The sequence below is a fragment of the Cynocephalus volans genome, chromosome 4 (genome assembly GCF_027409185.1).
Source record: "Cynocephalus volans isolate mCynVol1 chromosome 4, mCynVol1.pri, whole genome shotgun sequence".
In the NCBI taxonomy this organism is placed as follows: domain Eukaryota; kingdom Metazoa; phylum Chordata; class Mammalia; order Dermoptera; family Cynocephalidae; genus Cynocephalus; species Cynocephalus volans.
The window spans coordinates 34,860,251-34,882,094 of record NC_084463.1 but is presented as its reverse complement, the minus strand read 5'-3'; the positions used below and the strand labels follow the sequence as shown (position 1 = coordinate 34,882,094).

Sequence of the window (21,844 nt, the reverse complement as noted above, 5' to 3'; positions counted from 1 at the left end):
GATTAGGATATTATATAATAAAATAAATATTTTAAGAACTTATATTGACTAATAATGACACATAACAATGAAAATATGGGTTAATTTGGTTAAATGTTTTTCTTTGTGTATTGGTATTTAAAATTATTTTGTTTATAATAAAATAAAACAATAAAATTCTATATGAAAGCACATCAGCATTATGAAAGTAGCATTTGGAACAAAACTCTTAGTACTTGTTGTAACAGAATAAGAGATTTTCTAATCAAATATTTAAAATTTCTAAAAAAGTAGATTTTCAAAGTTCTCACCAAAGTAAAATGACAAGCATGCAAGGTGATGAATATGTTAATCAGCTTGATTTCACAATGTATGCATATATCAAAATATCATATTGTATCCCACTAATATATACAATTATTATTTGTCAATTAAAAATTGAAATTGAAATTGAAAAAGTTCAATATCAATATACTATAAACTAGTCCCCCTTATCCACAGTTTTGCTTTCTGCAGTCAACAGCGGTCTGAAAATACTTAATGGAAAACTGCACAAATAAACAATTTGTAAATTTTAAATTGTGCACTGTCCTGAGTAGCATGAGATTTCATGCTGTCCCATGAACCATTCCTTTGTCCAGTATATTCATGCTGATATACTACCCACCCATTAGTCACTTAGCAGCTGTCTCATTTATTACATTTAAAAACTTAGCATATGTTCAGTTTGGTACTATCTCTAGTTTCAGTCATCTACCAGGGATTTTGAATATATCCTCCATGGATAAGGAGGGACTACCATATAGAGAGAATATAAGTCTCTTTTCAAAATAGTATAAAATACATTTTAATTGTACTTATTATTTGATTTGTCAGTATTGCATGTTCATTGTGTTTCTTAATGACATTTTTTCTCTCAATATAATGATTATGAAAATGTCCAGCATGTGACTGACTTCAAACTCCCAGAAATCAATCACTTGAAAAAACTTTTGAACACTAATATGATCTAAATTTACTTAAAAATCAGACTAGTTTTTGGTTCATGCTATAGAGCCCACTCACCTCTATAAGAGAACAAATTTTGTTGTGTTTTAGGTTAATTAAAACTTCATTATCGTGTGCATTTTAAATTAGAGTGACCCTATTTACTTTTGAATCTCTGACAAAGGTAGACAAACACACACAGAGAGACGGTTGTGTTTCACGCAGCATTTACAAAGTAAATATTTGAAAGACTGAAGATGTAGCTATGCAGACATCTAAGAGGAAAGTTTTTAAACAAGAAGAAACACCGAGAACAAGGTTATCAGAGGCAGGAACACAGAGGACACTAGATTTGAGGAAGGTGACGAGTGGGAGAATCTAGATCCAAGAAGTAACAGAAGCACTGGCAGTGGAAAACTTTGGAAGACATCGTGAAGATTTTTGCTTATCCTTGGTGTGACCTGGGGAGCCATTCGTGGTGATCTTACACTAGCTGCAAGTCTAGGATGAACTGAGTCAGGACATGGGGGAAGCCAGTAAAGGAAGTTGGAAGATATAAAAATAATCTGAATGACAGGTGATTGGGTTGTGACCCAGGCTGGTAGCAGTGAAATTGGAATAAGTGGTCGATGCCTACATATGCTTTGGGGAAATAAAAGAAAGGAACACTGATTTGATGAGTTATTGAATGTGTTTGAAACAGAGAGAACAGAGTCCAGAATTACCCCAAACTTGACTCAGAGCAATTAGAAAGATGGGTTGTACATAAGTGGAAATTCCCAGGAGGAAGATGTTTGAGTGCAGAAGCATAAGTTCCTAAAATCGGAAATTAAATAATTGAAAAATGAATATATAATGATTCAAAAGTATTAGATATATTCACAAAAAGAAATATGAAATTACAGTGTTTGGAATAAGTATTCTTTCCTGAAGTCTCCCTTAAAACTGCTCAGTGATTTACAGAATTTCTGAATCACTACATTAAGGGGACAGAGATGAGGAAGGACAAAACTAAAGGTAGGCATTGTGATAGATTAGTAACAAAAGTTAAGGTCAGTTCCATCCACTGGAGGACATGCAGATACAACAGTGGTCATTTCCACACAAAAGTCACAACAAAGAATTTAAAGGTAATGTGTTCTAGGTAGTCAGTAGAGTAATCTGACCAGGAAGAGAATGACAATTAGCTATGAAAAGATCTTTGAATGGATACAAGAAAGAAAAACTATTCTTAAACTAAAAAAGAAAAGTTAAGAAGCAGAAAAAGCAAGAAAATAAAAAAAGAAAGAAAGAAAAAGAGAAAATAAATTACCAAAAGGAGAAAGGATTAAGGAATCAAGAATGGACAATGGAAGAAGTTTTATTTTTACAAAGAAAAATAAGAGACATATTCAGAATCATTTCAGTAATGTGTGACTTTGAGTTTATTTCCAACAAAATACAGCATTTTTGCTGAGATACTGATCTGAACCTGGACTTCAGTGGAATTCTCATGACTCTATTTGTACATTCCTAATTCTTGAGTGATCAGTGACCACAGAAATTTGTCAGCACCACACTCAGCCAGTGAGCAAACCGGCCATCCCTATATAGGATCCGAACCCACGGCCTTGGTGTTATCAGCACCGCACTCTCCCGAGTGAGCCACGGGCCGGCCCGACCACAGAAATTTGGCCACACCTCTGACTGCTCTGTTCTGAACCATACCAATATTTAATTAGCATAAAGTATGTGCAACCTCATTTTAACTACAGATGTGTTAAATATAAATTATACTTTCTGGATTAGCAGCAAAATATGCTATTTGGAGACACCGACGGTGAATGTAAACCACCCAGAATTTTCTCCCTAGTAATAACATCGTGATATAAAATCAATTACTAAAAAGAGAGCCACTTAACTGAAAATTTTTCACTACACTACTTAGATAAAATTTTGACCTGGTACTTTCTTAGACAAAACACTAAATTTTGTGGAGGAGCAAAAGAGAATAAAAGTCTCTTTTTAAAAATAACTGTCATGAAACAAAACATTCATTAATAAAATTTTATATATTTAGGTTGATTCCATATCTTGGCTATTGTGAACAGTGCTGCAATAAACATGAGAGGGCAAATCTCTCTCTGATATACTGATTTCCCTTTTTTATATATAAAACCAGTGGTGGGACTGCTATATCATATTATACTTCCATTTGTGGTTTTTCGAGAAACCTCCATATTGTTTCCTGTAAGGGCTGTACAAATTCACATTCCTACCAACAATGAATAAGAGTTGCCTTTTCTCCACATCATTCCCAGAATTTGTTATTTTTTATTATTCTGATAATAGCCATCCTAACTGGAGTGAGATGATATCTCAGTGTGGTTTTAATTTGCATTTCCCTGATAATTAGTGATGTGGGGTAACTACAGTTAACAACAATTTATTGTATAATTTCAAATAGCTATAGAGGGGATTTTGCATGTTCCTAATACAAAAATGACAGACGTTTGAGGTGATGGATATTATAATTACCCTGATTTGATTATTACACGTTATGTACATGTCTGTAAAGATCACATTTTACTCAATAAATGTGTACAATTGTTATGTGTCTAATAACAATATTAATAATACCCCTCAAAACCCAATGAGAAAAGCAATGGACCAAACTTTTATCCCTACAAGGGCAAAAGACAAAACCATCAAACCTTAGAAGTCCAATCCCATGTTAGACTGGTCTTCAAAATTGACTCTATAGCTTAAAAACAAAAACAAAAACAAAAAATATTCATGTATTTGAATAAAAAATATTCTTGACATTCTTCCAGTTACCACCTTCCTCAAGGCCACCTGCATGTCCTGGTTTCTCAGACTATAGATGAGAGGATTCAAAGTGGGTGGTAATACAGTGTAAAGCACAGATATCAACACTTTCAGTGAAGAAGATTTAAAATTTTTAGCTAAATATGTAATAATTCCAGAAAAAAGGAACAATGTCACCACAGTGAGGTGAGGCACGCAAGTTGAGAATGTTTTCACTCTGCCCTTTGCGGATGGAATTCTTAAGACAGAAGTAAAAATATGAACATAAGACACAACCATTTAAATAAAACATGTGAAAACAAAACAACAACTAGCAATGATAAATGCATATTCAAGAATTTGCTGTCTGGAACAAGCAAGTGTGAGCAGTGATGGAACATCACAGAAGAACTGATGCACTATGTTGGGCCCACAGAAACGGACAGAGAATGTACCTGCAACATGAATGGATCCGTAGACACACCCACTGAACCATGATGCACTTACCATCTGCACACAGGAACCTCTATTTACAATGGCCTCATAGTGCAGAGGACGGCAGATGGCAGCATAGCGGTCATAGGACATCACTAGAAGGAGGGCGTACTCTGTACCCCCCCAAAAAATAACAAAGAAAACCTGCAAGGCACATCCAAAAAAAGAGATGGAATGGCTGTTTGCCAGAGAGTTCACGAGGGATTTAGGGACAGTGACAGAGACATAGCAGATGTCAATCAAGGACAAATTCTTCAGGAAGAAGTACATGGGGACTTGGAGATGCAGGTCAATAGTGGTGAGTGTGATAATGAGGAGGTTTCCTACTAGAGCTGCCAGATAAATCAGGAAGAAGAGTGTGGTGTACATTCTCTGTAGCACCTGGTCGTCAGGGAATCCCATGAGCAAAAATTCTGTTATGTTGGTCATGTTGGTTAACTTCTCAGCCATGTTGCTTGTTTTCTGTAGAAATAAAGGTAACACCGATAACTTGTCTATACAGATCTAAATGCACTCATCTGATTTTCAGGTCATATTCAGGTTTACATTGCTTGTTTGTCTTTAAGTTGGAGTTCATCAGGATGCTACGATAGAAATAGCTCCCCATGTTATCATTCTACACAAAGAAAATTGGATTATAACTAGCATTGAAAACAGAATAGGTATAAAATGCAATAAAATGCAGTGTGTTGTTTATTCTAGAAGCAGAAAATGGTTGAGCATCTTTCTTGCCTCAGATGTATGGCTCATAGCTATAAGGTTTTGATATTAAACTTCTTGTAAAGCATCTAATATACTTAAGAACGGTAGCTGAAACAAAGAGTAAAACAATCCTCTATCCTCCTGAATGTTTTCAGAGGTCATCTGATATCACCGTGGAAAATAAAAATAAGTAGTGTGTATTTATCAAAGGAGGCTAAAGACCACATAGAGCAGGAGGAAGTCATAATGAAGGAGAAGCAAGAATTAATATCACACAGACACTAAATTTTCTACTTGATGTTAGATAGAAATGCTTGTAATAAAATTATAGGATGCTCAGATTATTTCTTCCTGGTGTATTCACTGGACAGCAAGACCTGATAGCATATCTGCACAATCCTTACAAACTACCATGATGACAATGGTCGCCTCTGTGATTATAAATATCTTTCAATAATCATTTAATAGTGAATGAAATGTACCACCTCATTTTCATATTTGCAAATGTATAAAATCATTTTTTATCTTTTTCATACTCCTGACTTTACCTTCTATTAATTAAAAAAAAATGGTTGGTCTGGGCATGCAGAAATACCTAGGACCATCAGAGCATCTTCTAATCCTCTTCCTCCCTGAAACAAATTGGTTGGATGATATTCTCACCAATTTCCTCAAGTGATAAGGATGAAAACTTTAGAATCCCTTCTTCCTGAGGACAGAAGAAAAAACACTTGAGTAAATTTACTCTTCAAAATTCTCAAATTTATCAGAGATTTTACTTCCCATTCATTAAATCTGACAGTCAGGCACAAAATGAGAAGGGAAGACCACGATAAGAATGTAGGGATGGGTAACGTTTCTATTTCATTCCCCAACTGCCTGTGACCTTGCAAGTGTGTATGCAAAGAATGGTTTTCAGTATCTGCTCTCAAAATATGAATCCAGAATAGCTTCATTTTCCCTGACCATGGTTGCTTTATTACCTTTACAATTCCCGTGTGGTTATGCATTGCAGTCTTCATTTACAGTTTCTGGCATTGGTTCGAGGTTAATAATATTTTCCATTTTATACGAATTCACCACTATATTATTAACTAGGAGAAACAGCCAAGAGTTCTGATGAGAGAAAGTGTCCCCTGAGGGATCACGGGGCAATTTTAAACCTCTGGATTTAGGACCTCTCAGAAGGGTAATTTACATGCCCCTAAGCATTTTCTCTTAGAGGTATATCACCAAAAAAGTCTATAACAGTTTCAGGAAGTGTCTTTCTATTCATTTATGTGTTTTAGCATTCACATTTTAGTAGAGAATGGAACATATGCATTGAAGCATTGAAATTTAAATTCAGGGATACATTTTAAGCCATAAATGTTGTTTTGCTTTATATTTTTTACTTTTGTTTTTTAATTTTATATTTTTAACATTAGCATCTACAGAAGTGTTATCCATATGAATACCAAGCCATATGAAAAACTTAATTTAAGTGAATCTTGCCTGCAGAGCCTCTCTCTCAGATTTCTTCCCAGAGAGAACTGGAGATGCAAGATTGTAAGTACTTCCTCCACTACACTTCCTCTGTAATTGCATGTATATTTATAAAAATACATCTTGGGACATTCGCTGTTCATTTCAGAGACTCAATTTTCACACACAACAATAATTCTCATGGCTTCTTGCTTTTATATAATAGTATATTAATGTATGTTACGGGTATTCAGTGTTTTGACAACATTTTTGTACTAATAATGTGTAAACTTATGGTCAACTACTACGTGCTCAAGAGTTTCTCGTTCATGCATATATCACATATATCTGACAGCAGAACAGTTTCATAATATTTTTTATTTTGTTAAAATATATACAAAAATTAGCATTTTTAGCATTTTAAATGTATAGTTAAGCAATATTGAGTAAATTTACATTATTGTTCAACCAACACCACCGTTCATCTCGAAAATGTTTTTATCTTAACAAATATTGTGTTCCCATTGAACGATTCAACAGTAATTCCCCTGTACCTCCTATCCTCAGCACCTGACAACCTTCTACTTACCATCTCCATAAATTTGCTCTCAGTATGTCAGGTAAGTTGAATCATACAGTATTTGTTGTTTTATCATTAGCATATTTCATCTAGCAAAATGTCTTCAAGGTTTATTCATGCTGTAGAATATGTCGAAGTTTTCTTCCTTTTAATGCTGAATAATATTCAGTTGTTTATATATGCACACACACACATACATACATCTATATACCATTTTTAAAAAACTATTTATACATCAATATACATTTAGGTTAAATGCACTTTTTGGCTGTTGTGAATAATACTTCCATTAAAATTGGTGTATAGATATTTCTTTGAGCCTCTGCTTTAGGTACTTGTGTGTATACATCCTGTATTGGAATTACTGCATCGTGTGATAATTTAATGTTTTAATTATTTCAGTAAGTGGATACTATTTTCCACAGTTGCTGCACAAGTTTACATTCAAACCAGCAATATATCAGAGTTACAATTTCTCCACAACCTCATGAGTACTTGTTAATTTCTTTTCTTTCTTTTCTCACTCATTTTTAAAATTGACCATAGACATCCTAACGGAGGAGGTGATGTCTATTCTGTTTTTGTTTTGCATTTCCTAAATGATTGCTAATATTGAATGTCTTTTCATGTGCTTATTGGCCATTGGTATGTGAACTTTGGGAAAATTCCTGTATAAATATTTTAGCCACTTTGTAATCAGGTATTTTTGCTGTTGTTTATAGTGTGAATTTGTATGTTCAAGATATCTGTACTTAGCAGAAATAGGACCTGTAAATATTTTCTCCTGTTTTGTGAGCTGCCTTTTCATTCTACTGATAGTGTCCCTTGATGCACACATTTTTAAAAAATTTGATGAAGTTCAAAATGTCTATTTTTTCTTTTGTTGTCTGTGTTTTTAATATCATAACCAAGAAGTCGTTGCTCAATCCACTGTTATGAAGCTTTCCTCTAATATGTTCTTAGAGTTTTATAGTTTAGGTCTTATCTTGAAGTTTTTGAATCACTTTGAGTTAATTATTTTACATGGTATAAGTAAAGGGTCAAATGCCATTCTCTTGCATTGCAGGTCTGTCTAACCAAAGGTGGTCTGCTTTATATTCTAGAACCTAGGCTTTGTTATTAAACAAAACATGTCCAAATTACATGCATTACATGAACCGTAAACATTACATTTAGATCCATGCCTTTCCTTTTTTTAAATCAATTGTAGCTGCTGTTTTCCTTATCAGTTTGAAATTTAATTTCTCTGTTGAACTTGAAAATACAAAACTGATGCAATCTGAAACAAGTAATGTGAAATAAGATCAAATTCATATAGTCTTAACTATGCACTGAAATTCAGTACCATTCAGTCATTCTGACAAAAAATAAACCACAGTGAAACAAAATATTTAAATCCAACTGCATTACATTTTCTATAATTTTAATCATAAAAATTTACATTTTTTGAGTTTATCTTTCAAATAGACATTCCCAAAACAATGAAATAGCTGGATATTGTTTTTAGTTCAACAAATTTAAAATAGCAGTTTTGTTGTCAATGTCACTTTTTGTAGTTCAATGAGTATTTTTACAAGAAAAGGATTACTTTGCAGTTTAAAACAAAACTGCACTTATGATTATACATATTTACATTTTATCATCCACCCAATACTATTTAGACTCCAAATAATTCCCCTCCTCCTAGGACCTTCATAATCAAGGATTTCTCTTGGAGGAAGAGTAATTCCACTAGATCTTCTTCTAGTTACTCAGAAGTTAAAAAGTGGGTAGTGGAGGATCATTTCAGAAACAGCCTGTCCTAAGAGGAACGTTTTGCCCTCTGAATGGAGGAAATGTAGCTACCTGAGGCCATCATTTCTACTATGTGTTCCGCAAAAGTTAGAAACTTTAATGATTCTGCTTCATGGACTAATCTTATTTGAGTGCATCTCCAGGGAGAACAATTCAGGTCTTGGGAATATCACTGTAAGGTAGTGTTAAATACAGAAGCAACATATGGGAATGAGTGGTGTTACGACATTCAGTTTTCTAATCGTCGGTGTTTGACAATACTCATTATGTTTTTAGCATGTCAGATGAAAAACCAGGCCTGTATTCTGCAATTATTTGAAATATTTTATTTGGCTATTTTGCTTTTAAAGACTTTTACACTGAAAACAATCTTTCCATTTTATCTGGACAGCAGAAATGAAGGGAATAGAAAGACATATAATTAAAGGTAACAGAAATTGCCCTTGATAAATGCTGGCAAGCATGTGAAGGAAAAGGAATTCTCCTACACCGTCGATGGAACTATAAAATGGTGCAGCCTTCATGGGAAAATGGTATGGAGGCTCCTCAAATAATTACCAATAGATCTACCATGTGATCCAGCCATTCCACTCCTGGGTATATAGCCAGAGGAATGGAAGTCATCACATCATAGGTGAAGTCATCACATCATATACTCCCATGTTTATCGCAATGCTATTTACAATAGCCAAGAGTTGGAAACAGCCTAAATGCCCATCATCAGATGAGTGGATAAGGAAAATGTGTTATATCTACACAATGGAACACTACTCTGCTATAAAAAAGAATGAAATACTACCATTCACAGCAACATGGATGGACTTAGAGAAAGTTATATTAAGCGAAATAAGCCAGGCAAAGAAAGAGAAATACTGCATGTTCACACTTATTTATGGGGGCTGATAAAATAAATAAACATAAAAACAAATAAATGTGGTGGGGAAGAAGACACAACAATCACAATTCCTTGAACTTGTTAAGACACATGAACAAGTGAACAGATCCAATGTTGATGGGTGTGGAGAGAGAGGGCAGAAAAGGAGGAATTGATAAAGGGAGACAAAATTCAACTACATTATACATTGACAAATATTTTTTTAAAAATGCATACTCAAAAAAATTAGATGTTGATATTTTGTCTATCTTAGTTTTTCTGCATTAATTTTGATTTTTCAAAATATTGCATTAAAATATTGGGCCGGCCCTGTGGCTCACTCGGGAGAGTGCGGTGCTGGGAGTGCAGAGGCTGCGGGTTCGGATCCTATATAGGGATGGCCGGTGCGCTCACTGGCTGAGCGTGGTGCAGACGACACCAAGCCAAGGGTTGCGATCCCCTTACCAGTCAGGAAAAAATAAATAAATAAATATATATATATATATATATTATATATATATATATATGTATATATATATTATATATATACATATATATATATATATATTATCTGATTACTGAAAAAAATGTATTATTCATAAATTTTTCAGCCTGGAGAAACTTTGTGTTTTTAATTTATCATAAGATTGTCTTTAAACTCAAATATTTCTGATCCTCTACGTATCATTTTTCCTATGTATCCCTTTATTTATTTGTGTTTTTTGTTTCATTTTTCTCTCCCTCAATTCTAATCTTCTTTCTTTACTTCTTGTCTTTATCACTTCTATTTTATCCTTACTTTCCTCTAATCATATTCACTTCTTTTCACTTTATTTAATCTTTTCTTGTGCTTAAGCTGTATTCAGTACCTCAGGTTCATTCTAAGTCATGATCTCCTGTTTCTTCCTTTTATGTTTTTATTTATCTTCTCTTTCTCTCTCCATATCCACTCTCCTGTTTCTGACTCTGATGATATTAGAATGAAGTAAACCTTGTTATATGTGTGTTAGTCAAACCAAGATCTCAGATAGGACCTGAATTCCCTGTTGAGGACACCTCTCCTCTCAAACCCAAGTTCTATTCATTGCTGTAAACTCTTTCAAGTTTCTCTTGTTTGTTTTATGTAACTGTCTATTTTTACAACATTTTTATTTATTTTTGATTTATAAAAGAAAATTGTATATATTTTTCATGTACCCCTCAAAAAAACAAAGAAATCCTTTGAAAAAAAGGAAAGCTTGTCATTAATGACAATGTGGATAAACATTATGGTAAGTGAGATAAGCCAGGCACAGAAAGACAAATTCTGCACAATCTCACTTATATGTGCAATCTGAAAAAACTGAACTCTCTGAAGTAGAAGGAAGAGTGGTGGTTACCAGGGGCTGGGGGTGGTGGTTGTTAGGAAGATACTGGGCAAAGGTCATAAAATTTAATTTAAAGGAGCAATTCTTATAGGAGATCTATTGAGGAACATGGTGACAACATTAAATAACATAATTGCCTACTTTAACAAATTAAATATATTGATGAGTATTTGCTGTCAAATAACCTCAGGTGATAATTTTTATTAAAACACTAGGCAACATTTGTCTTTTTCTTTTCTTAATTTTATTTTATTTTGTCAATATACAATGTGGTTGATTATTGTGGCCCATTCCTGAAACCTCCGTCCCCCCTCACTCTCCCTGCTTCCTCCCAACAACCTCGTATCTGTTCACTTGTCATATCAACATCAAGGAATTGTAATGTTGTGTCTTATTCCCTCTCCCAGCCAGTTTATTTGTGTATTTATTTATTTATTTTTACCTCCCACAAATAAGTGAGAACATGTGATATTTCTCTTTCTGTGCCTGACTTGTTTCACTTAATATAATTCTCTCTAGGTCCATCCATGTTGTTGCAAATGGCAGTATTTCATTCTTTTTTATAGCAGAGTAGTATTCCATTGTGTATATATACCACATTTTTCCTATGCACTCATCTGATGATGGACTTTTGGGCTAGTTCATACTCCTAGCTATTGTAAAGAGTGCTGCAATGAACATTAGAGAACAGGTATACCTTCGACTTGATGATTTCCATTCCTCTGGGTATATTCCCCACAGTGGGATAGCAGGGTCATATGGTAGATCTATCTGCAATTGTTTGAGGAACCTCCATACCATTTTCCACAGAGGCTGCATCATTTTGCAGTCCCAAAAACAATGTATGAGAGTTCCTTTTTCTCCACAACTTCACCAGCATTTATCGTTCAAAGTCTTTTGGATGTTAGCCATCCTAACTGGGATGACATGGTATCTCAGTGTGGTTTTGATTTGCATTTCCTGAATGCTGAGTGATGTTAAGCATTTTTTCATGTGTCTGTTGGCCATTCATATACCTTCCTTTGAGAAATGCCAGTTTAGCTCTTTTACCCATTTTTTAATTGGGTTACTTGTTTTTTTGTACTAAAGTTATTTCAGTTCCTTATATATTCTGGATATTAGTCCTTTGTCAGATGTATATTTTGCAAATGTTTTCTCCCACTCACTCTGTTGGTTGTCTTTTAACTCTGTTAATTGTTTCTTTTGCTGTGAAGAAGCTTTTTAATTTGATATAATCCCATTTATTTATTTTTCCTTTGGTTGCCTGTGCTTTTGGGGTCATGTTCATGAAGTTTGTGTCCAGTCCTACTTCCTGAAGTGTTTCTCCTATGTTCTCTTTAGGAAGTTATATTGATTCGGGGTGTATATTTAATTCTTTAATTCATTTTGAGTTGATTTTAGTATTTGGTGAGAGGTATGGGTCTAGTTTCATTCTCCTGCATATGGATATCCACTTATCCCAGCACCATTTGCTGAAGAGGCAGTCTCTTCCCCAGTGTATAGGCTTGGTGCCTTTGTCAAAGATCAGATGACTATAGGTGTGTGGGTTGAATTCTGGATTTTCTATTCTATTCCATTGATCAGTGTGTCTATTTTATGACAGTACCATGCTGTTTTGGTTTTTCAGTTTTATAGTACAGTTTAAAGTCAGGTAGTGTTATAACTCCAGCTTTATTTTTTTTGCTCAGAATTGCTTAAGCTATGCATGGTCTTTTGTTATTCCGTATAAAAATCTGGATAGTTTTTTCCATTGATGAGAAAAATGTCATTGGAATTTTGATGGGGATTGCATTGAATTTTTATATCACTTTGGGTTGTATGAACATTTTCACAACGTTGGTTCTTCCAATCCAAGAGCAAGGGATATCTTTCCATCTTCTTGTGTCCTCTTTAATTTCTCTCAACAGGGGTTTGTAGTTCTCATTATGGAGATTTTTCACATCCTTAGTTAGCTTTATTCCTAAGTATTTTATTTTTTTAGTGGCTATTGTAAATGGGCTAGCTTTCTCAATTACTTTTTCTCCTAGTTCAGTGCTGGAGTTTAGAAATGCTACTGATTTTTGTGCATTGATTTTGTATTCTGCAACTTTGCTGAAATCATTTATCAACTCAGCATTTTTTTGTAGAGTCTTTAGGCTGTTCAATATATAGGATCATATCATCTACAAACAGGGACAGTTTGTCTTCATCTTTTCCAATATGGATGCCCTTTATTTCCTTCTCTTACCTGATTGCTCTGGCTAGTACTTCTAACACTATGTTGAATAGGAGTGGTGAGAGTGGGCATCCTTGTCTAGTTCCTGTTCTTAAAGGAAAAGCTTTCAGCTTTTCCCCATTCACGATGATATTGGCAGTGGGTTTGTCATATATGGCTTTGATTGTTGAGATACCTTCATTCTATATGCAATTTACAGAGTCTTTATTATCAATGAATGTTGAATTTTGTCAAATGCTTTTTCTGTGTCTGTAGAGATGATAATATGATTTTTTTCTTTGATTTTGTTGCTGTGGTGCATCACATTTATTGATTTGTGTATGTTGAACCAACTTGCATCCCTGGGATGAATCCAACTTGATCGTGGTGCATAATTTTATGTATGTGTTGCTGTATTCTATTAGCTAGTATTTTATTGAAGATTTTTGCATCTATATTCATCAATGATATTGGCCTGTAGTTTTCTTTTTTTGTTGTATCTTTGTCTGGTTTTGGTATCAGGGTGATGTTTGCTTCATAGAATGAGTTTGAGAGGATTGCCTCTGTTTTAGTTTTTTAGAATAGCTTGTAGAGAATTGGTATTAATGCTTCTTTAACGGTCTGGTAGAATTCTGTCGTGAAGCCATCTGGTGCTTGGCTTTTTTTTTGAGGGGGGAGACTGCTGATAAGAGATAACTCTCTTTGACTGTTATTGTTCTGTTAGGGTTTTCTGTGTCTTTTTGGTTCATTCTTGGTGTGTGTGTGTCCAAAAAGTTATTCATTTCCTCCAGATTTTCAAATTTGTTGGCCAATAGTTGTTTACTGTAGTCTGTAACAATTCCTTGTATTTCTCATGTATCAGATGTAATATCACCTTTTCATTTCTAATTTCTATTTTTGTCTTCTCTCTTCTTATTTAGTTTGCCTTCCTAATGGTTTGTCAATTTTATTTATCTTTTCAAAATGCCAACTTTGTGTTTCATTGTTCTGTTGTATTGTTTTTTGGGTTTCTCTTTCATTTACTTTTGCTCTGATCTTAATTATTTCTTTCTGTCTGCTAACTTGGGGTTTGAATTGTTCTTGTTTTTCTAAGTCATTAAGGTGAAGTGTCTGTTTACTTGCCATCTTTCCATTCTTCTGAAGTATGCATTTAATGCAATAAATTATCCCCTAAGTACTGCTTTTGCAGTATCCTGCAGGTTTTTTATGATGTATCATTGTTTTCATTAGTTTCAAGAAATGTTTTTGATTTCCTATTTGATTTCTTCTTGGACACATATGTCATTAAGTAGAATGCTGTTTAATTTCCAAGTGTTTGTATAGTTTACAGGATTTCATTTGTTATTGCTTTCTAATTTCAATCTGTTGTGGTCTGAAAAAAATACCTGGAATAATTCCAATTTTTTAAAATTTGTTGAGACTTGACTTGTGAACTAGCATGTGATCTATCCTAGAGAATGATCCATGTGCTGATGAGAAGAATGAATATTCGGAGGTTGTTGCATGGAATGGTCTATAGATATCTGCCAAGTCCAATTGGTCTAGAGTGTTGTTTAGATCTTGTGTTTCTCTTCTGCTCCTTTGCCTAGATGATCAGTCCAATATTGTTAGTGGGTTGTTCAGGTCCCCTGCTATTATGGTATTAGTGTCTATTTCCTTCTTTAGGTCTAGTACAGTTTGCTTTATAAATCTGGCAGCTCTGACATTGGGTGTGTATATATTTATGATTGTTGTGTCTTCTTGATGGATGAATCCTTTTATCATTAGGTAGTGGCCCTCATTATCTCCTTTTATGGTTTTTAGTTTAAAGTCTATTTTTTCAGATAGAAGAATAGCTACTCCAGCTCATTTTTCATTTCTGTTTGCATGGTAAATCTTTTTCTGTCCTTTTACTCTTAGTCTATTGTTATCTTTATAGGTGAGGCTGGTCTCTTGAAGGCAGCATACAGTTGGGTGCTCCTTTTTAATCCAGTCAGCCAGTTTGTGTGTTTTGATTGGGGAATTGAATCTTTTTACATTAAGAGTTGTTATTGAAAAGTGTTGATTTACTCCTATCATTTTATTGATTTTTGTTTGGATGTCTTAAGTGTCTTTTGTTCCTTTCTTTTTGATTTACTTTTTCTCTTCTGTATTTGTTGGTTCCTTGGGTTGTAGATAATTCCTTTTTCTCTTCATTGTTGGCAGTTTTATTATACTAGTGGGTTTTGATTTTTCTTGAGTTTTTATGGCAGTGGTAGTTATTTTTCAGGTACCAAACCCAGTACTCCATTGAGAATTTCTTGTAAGGGTGGGCATGTGGTGGTGAACTCCCGCAGTTTTTGTTTGTCTGAGAAATATACTATTTGCCCTTCATTTTGGAAGGATAGCCTTGTGGGGTAGAGTATTCTTGGCTGGCAATCTCTGTCTTTTAGTATTTTGAATATATCATCCCATTACTTTCGGGCTTTTAGCATTTGTGATGAAAAGTCTGATGTTAGTGTGATGGGTCTCCCTTATAGATGATTTGATGCTTCTCTCTTGCAGCTTTTAAGATTCTCAGGCCAGCCCCATTGCTCACTCAGGAGAGTGCGGTGTTGGGAGTGCCGAGGCTGCGGGTTCGGATCCCATGTAAGGGTGGCCGGTGCGCTCACTGGCTGAGTGTGGCGCAGATGACACCGAGCCGAGGGTTGCAATCCCCTTACTGGTCAGAAAAAAATATATATATCAATAAATAAAAGATTCTCTATTTGTCTTTGAAATTTGCCAATTGACCAAAACATGTCTTCAAGAAGACCTTTTTGGGTTGAATATAGTTGGGGATCTTTAAGCTTCCTGAATCTGAAGATCTGTGTCTTTTCGTATACCTGGGAAGTTTTCTGCCACTATTTTTTGAATATGTTTTCAATGCAATCTCCTTTTTCCTCCCATTCTGGAATACCCATGACACAGATATTTCAGTGCTTAAGGTTGCCTGATATCTCTCTTAGATTTTCTTCAATGTTTTTAGTTCTTTTTTTTCTTTTTCTTTTTCTTTTTTTGGTTTGCCTTTGTTATATACACACAAACCATGATTACTTATTGTGTCCTTTGCCAATCACTCCCTATCCCTTCTACCCCTCCCCCTTTCTCACTTTTACTAACTAAGGGTCTGTTCTCTTTTTCGGAAAGTTCAACATTTTATCATGGTCTTTGTTTGTTTCTCAGCTCCCACTTATGAGTGAGGCCATGTGGTATTTCTCTTTCTTTGCCTGGCTTATTTCACTTAACATCCTCTTCTCCAAGCTCATTCATGTTGCTGTGAATGGTGGAATTTCATTCTTTTTTATGGCTGAGTAGTATTTCATCGTGTACATATAGCATGTATTCCTTATCCAGTAGTCTGTTGATGGACATTTAGGCTGCTTCCATATCTTGGCCATTGAAAATAGAGCTGCAATAAACATGGAAATGCAGATATCTCTTCAACATGATAATTTACATTCCTTTGGATACATACTCAGAAGTGGGATTGCTGGATGATATGGTAGATCTTTCTGTAGTTGTTTGAGAAGCCTCCATACTTTCAATGATGGTTGTCCTAATTTACAGTTCTACCAACAGTGTAGGAGTGTTCCCCTTTCTCCATATCCTCTCCAGTATTTTTTATTCTCAGTCGTTTTGATAATAGCCAGTCTAGCTGGGATGAAATGATATCTCAATGTGGTTTTGACTTGAATTTCCCTGAAAATTAGTGATGGTAAACATTTTTTTATTTACCCGTTGGCCCAGCCCATCTCAATTTTGAGAAGTCGCATTACAGATGCTCAGAAGCCTCATGTGGTTTATGCCTACAGTAGTACTCAAAGCAGTCCTAGACACTAGCTTAGGTCTGAGTGGGAATTAGAAACTTATTTTGTTGTACCTTATTTGGTCATATAGAAAGACTGCTGCTATTCTTTTTATTATAAGATGAAATATATTGATTTTTATTAGTGTGCAAGTGCTGTGTATATTTATAAGTGTCTGTGCATATCTCACACACACCAAAAACCTATATTTCTGAGTTAGAATGACCAACAAAATTAAAAGACTTCCAAAGTGGTCAATAGTAATTTTCCAGTGTATCAGGGGATGTTTACGGATTCTTCCCACTCCAGAACTACTCTGAATGTATGACTTAATTTGGAATAGACTGATGCCTCTTCATGTCTAACATGATTATAAAGTTTTGTGCATCTATTCAGTAAGTGGCTGATCATACATGTAATAATATATATGTAGAAATATATATATCAATATACATATATATATAAATAATATAATATAATAGGGCTATATATTTTTTTCTTTGTTTCTCTTTATTTTGTTTTGGTTTTTGCTATTGAATTGCATGAATTTCTTGTATATTTTGGATACCAACACTTTTTCACAGAATTTTTGAAATGCCCTCATGTACTCACATACAGAGTATATATATATATGTATATATATACACACACACCCACACACATACACACACACATACACACATCCTATAACACATATACATATATTATACATGTATACGTATATATATATAGTACATATATAAAATAAATATATGTGTATACATATATCATATATAATCAGGTAATTATAACAGTACTTAACTGCAGAATACAAATGGGATTTAATATAATATTCAAATTACTTGAGAGAGCCCCTGACACACATTCGCATTTGATCAATAATCATGGATGAAAGCAATAAACCCGGTTTAGAGATGAACATTTCTCAGGAATTATAAGACTCAGCCTCTTCATTTTATAATTGAAAGAACTAGGGCCAGAGAATAAAAGAAAATCTGTTAGAAAATACATTAATTACAGTGCTTATTTGAAAAACAATGTCTTTGGTCTTGTGGTAATTATACTATCTTGACTTCATGTTTGTCTTTAATTTTAAGTGCATTTAGTTTTTAGGAATTGTAATGTTTATCACAAATAGGACTCTGGAAGAAGCACTACAAAAAAAAATTTGTGTCTATATCACACAAACTCAAGTTTAAAAGACATTTTAAATCAAAATGCAGAATTTCCATCCTCAGAGAAAATATACTAAGCAGCACTATAGAGATAGTAAGCAAAAATCATTAGATCCAATATTTTTGACACCCTCGATAATACATACAAGCTCAAACTTCACCTTGTTATAGAATTTAGAACCCATAGATGTATTCCTTCTGGATTGATATAGAACAGAAAATAGGCTGCACTGGACACTCTCTTGTGATTTCCCTAGTTGAGGAGGACTAGTGGGACTTTTCCAGTAAAACACCATGGAAAGATCTATAAAAGGCAACAGCCCAAAGCAGGAGCATGAGATATGATGTATTAGTGCCAGGACTACATGACAGTCATTATTTCGGGTTAATAAGATTTATATGGAACTTCAGTCATGGTCCCCAAGAGAATCACACTTTTAGTTCATCATTGTTTCCTAAAGGACTATATTAACAAATTGAAAAGTATTTCAGATTCTTTAAAAATACAAGAGGAGAACTTCAGACAACATGAAATTTGTTACTTTGCTCCTGGCACTATGAATAGTAAAAGAACTATTGAAGAAAAGAAACATGAAGTAACAGAAGAACATTGGATTTTTGACTACTAGGTGAGTCTAAATACTGGGATTTTATAAGGTTGTAGGAAAAGCCTCTCTGGACTACATGTGGCCAGGTGTATGCAAAAGAGCTCTTTCCTCTGTATGTAGCTTTTAAGCATGGCACTGATATATGTAATATCTGAGCTTCCTTTGAAATGTCTATATTAATTACTTCAAGATTTTTTTCCCTCAAGTGTGCTACGATAAAACTAGAGGCCATGCCAGTAAGGATTAAATCTTTACCGACACAGCATTAATTGTGATGCTTAATCTCTGGTCCAGTTCCCAACAGGGATGATTATCCCAATGGTCATTATCAATAATCTATATTATTATATACATAAAGCAGTTGACCCACTTTGAGAAGGACTTTTTATGAGAATCATAAAATCCAATCTCTATTTTGAAAAGTCTTGACATCTTGGGAAAAAATTATGTTGAAACCACATTATTTCTTAAAAATTAGTAAACAATGTACATATTCAAGAAAATGTCCAGTGATAGACAGCTTAATGTCTAGTATACTAATCAAATACTCTGATTTTTTTCATTTAATTAAAACTATTCTGTATTGTCTTTATAAAATATTTTCTACATTCCTTAATTTCTCAGACATTAAATTATCCCTCTTCATCAAAGAGTGAATTTCTGCCCATAGATACTTATTCACCTTTGCTCTGTTTCTATTTATTATAGTTACTTTTACTTTAACCATTTTTTTGTAAAGGATACTTTGATCTTGCCAATTATAAACACTGGAGACACAGTCTAAAAGTGAGTGCATATATGAGAGTGTGTGAGTCTGGGCACCCTTGTGGGCAATTGCATGTATTAACAGTGTGTTAGTTTGGAAAGACGGATCTTTTCTTACATATTTCATCTTCTTCTACTTAATCATTTATCACTTCTATCATTTTTCCATGATAATACTATGCCTGTCTAATTATAAATCTTCTCTTACTACTCTTATGTCCCCTTTGCACCACAATCTCTGAATTATCTTCTTTTGTTTAATGTATTTAATTATGAAATAAAATAGGAAATATTTTTACTTTCTGTGTGTAAAGCTACTGAATATTAAAAACAAGTCCATTTACAAAAATTACACAGTGACTATTTTCTCTCTTTTTGAGCCGCTTTAAACATTGACCTGTGCTTTCCCTGTGATTTTCTTAAGAACTTTTAGAATGACTCATGATACGTTTTATGAAGATACAGACTTTATCAGTGCAGATGTCAAGTCCTACAGAGGAGAGTACTTTTCAATATTCTTTCTTTAATTGCTTGCTCAGTGTATATCCTATTCTAAAACAAGTTAGGAGTGATACTATGAGGAGGTCATGAAAGCCCAAAACAAAACAAAACAAAAAAGCAAAAATGAAAATGTTCATGTCGTATAAATGCAACATAGATGCGTTATTTCAGGAATGCAAACGCATTATCAGAGTGGTGGGAGGCTTAGCGTCAGCCTCATCTCTATCCTTCTCTCCCACTGCTCTTCAGGAGGACAGAGTGGAGGACATGACCAACCACACGACAGTGATGGACTTCATCCTAATGGGATTTTCTGACACCGTGGAGGTTCAGGTTTTCCATGCCTTTCTGTTTTTGATGATTTACTTGCTGACTCTCCTGGGGAATCTTCTCATTATTGTCCTTGTCACCGTGGACCAGTGTCTTCATAGCCCCATGTACTTCTTCCTGAAGAACTTATCATTTCTTGATGTTTGCCTTATTTCAATAACTGTTCCTAAACTTATTCTGAACTCTTTATCACATAGAAGCATCATTTCTTTTGCAGGATGTGTGCTACAGGTCTTGTTAGTGATTCACTTTGCTGGGTCTGAGCTTTTCATCCTCACGGCCATGTCCTATGACCGCTATGTGGCCATCTGTCACCCACTGCACTATGATGTCACCATGAACAGGGGAGTCTGTGTGCAGATGGTAGCTGTCTCTTGGCTCCTTGGGAGTATCTTTGGCATCTTATACTCAGCAGGAACTTTTTCTTTACCTTTCTGTGGTTCCAGAAAACTCCCACAGTTTTTCTGTGATGTGCCCTCTCTCCTGAAGATTTCTTGCACCAACAGGCATATTACCATTGATGTTAGTGTGGCAATTGGAGTCATTTATGCTATTTTTTGTTTAGTGTCCATTGGATTTTCATATATTTACATTTTCAATACAGTTCTGAGATTGCCATCTGGACAAGGGCGGTCAAAAGCCTTCTCCACCTGTATGCCACATCTCATAGTTGTGATCACGTTCATTATGACAGGCACCATTGCCTATCTGAAGCCAGTCCCCGATTCCCCACGTCTTGTGGATTTTTTGGTGTCTGTATTGTATTCTGTGTTGCCTCCATCTCTGAACCCCATAGTATACAGTCTAAGGAACAACGAAATCAAGGCAGCTGTGTGGAAGATTCTATGGAAACTAAGCCAGTATAAGTTTTATGGGGAAAACAATAGAGCTAGTATCTAGAAAGGCTGAATGTAATTATTTTTAACAATTCCATGAGTTCTTTGTAATCTAGGGTAAATCCTTCAACATTTTTTATTTAAATAAAACACGTATCTTATTTTAAAATGCTAGAAAAAGGTTCACAATTCCTGTTAATTAGTCAACGGTGATTTATGACAGAAATTAAGAGTTGGATATTTGTCACTTAGAGTGTGCTCCCTGCAAATCAGGCTTCAGAAGCACAATGGCAGGCCTCTAATGGCCTACGCAAGATGCCCGTGATAGTCATGTCCTAATTCTTGGAACCCATGAATATGTCACCTTATCTGGCAAAAAAAGACTTTGCAGATGTGACAAAATTAAAGAGCCTGAGATAGGAAGATTATTGTGGATAATTCAAGTTGGCACAAACTAATGACATGGGCTAAAGAAAGGAACTGTCTAAGCTGTGGTCAGAGTGGCGTATGTCTATGGGAGCATCTCTAGATGGTCTTTCAATGCTGATGTTGAAGGTGGAAGATGGACGTGATCCAGAGAATGTGGACAGCCTCTAGAGA

At 34.6% G+C, this 21,844-nt stretch overlaps 1 protein-coding gene and 1 pseudogene across 1 annotated transcript; one reads left to right on the top strand and one right to left on the bottom strand.

Moving 5' to 3' along the window:
• Positions 1 to 3,623: 3,623 nt before the first annotated feature.
• Positions 3,624 to 4,698, bottom strand: LOC134375958 (olfactory receptor 14L1-like; annotated as a pseudogene).
• Positions 4,699 to 20,345: 15,647 nt separating this feature from the next.
• On the top strand, positions 20,346 to 21,308 carry LOC134375957 (olfactory receptor 14K1-like). Its single transcript, XM_063094678.1, has one exon. The coding sequence runs from the start codon at positions 20,346 to 20,348 to the stop codon at positions 21,306 to 21,308; it is 963 nt and encodes a 320-aa protein (XP_062950748.1).
• The last annotated feature ends 536 nt before the right edge of the window (positions 21,309 to 21,844 follow it).

What these genes read in the sequence shown, in the direction of transcription:
- LOC134375957 (XM_063094678.1), top strand. Translation starts at nt 20,346, where the DNA reads ATGACCAACCACACGACAGTGATGGACTTCATCCTAATGGGATTTTCT.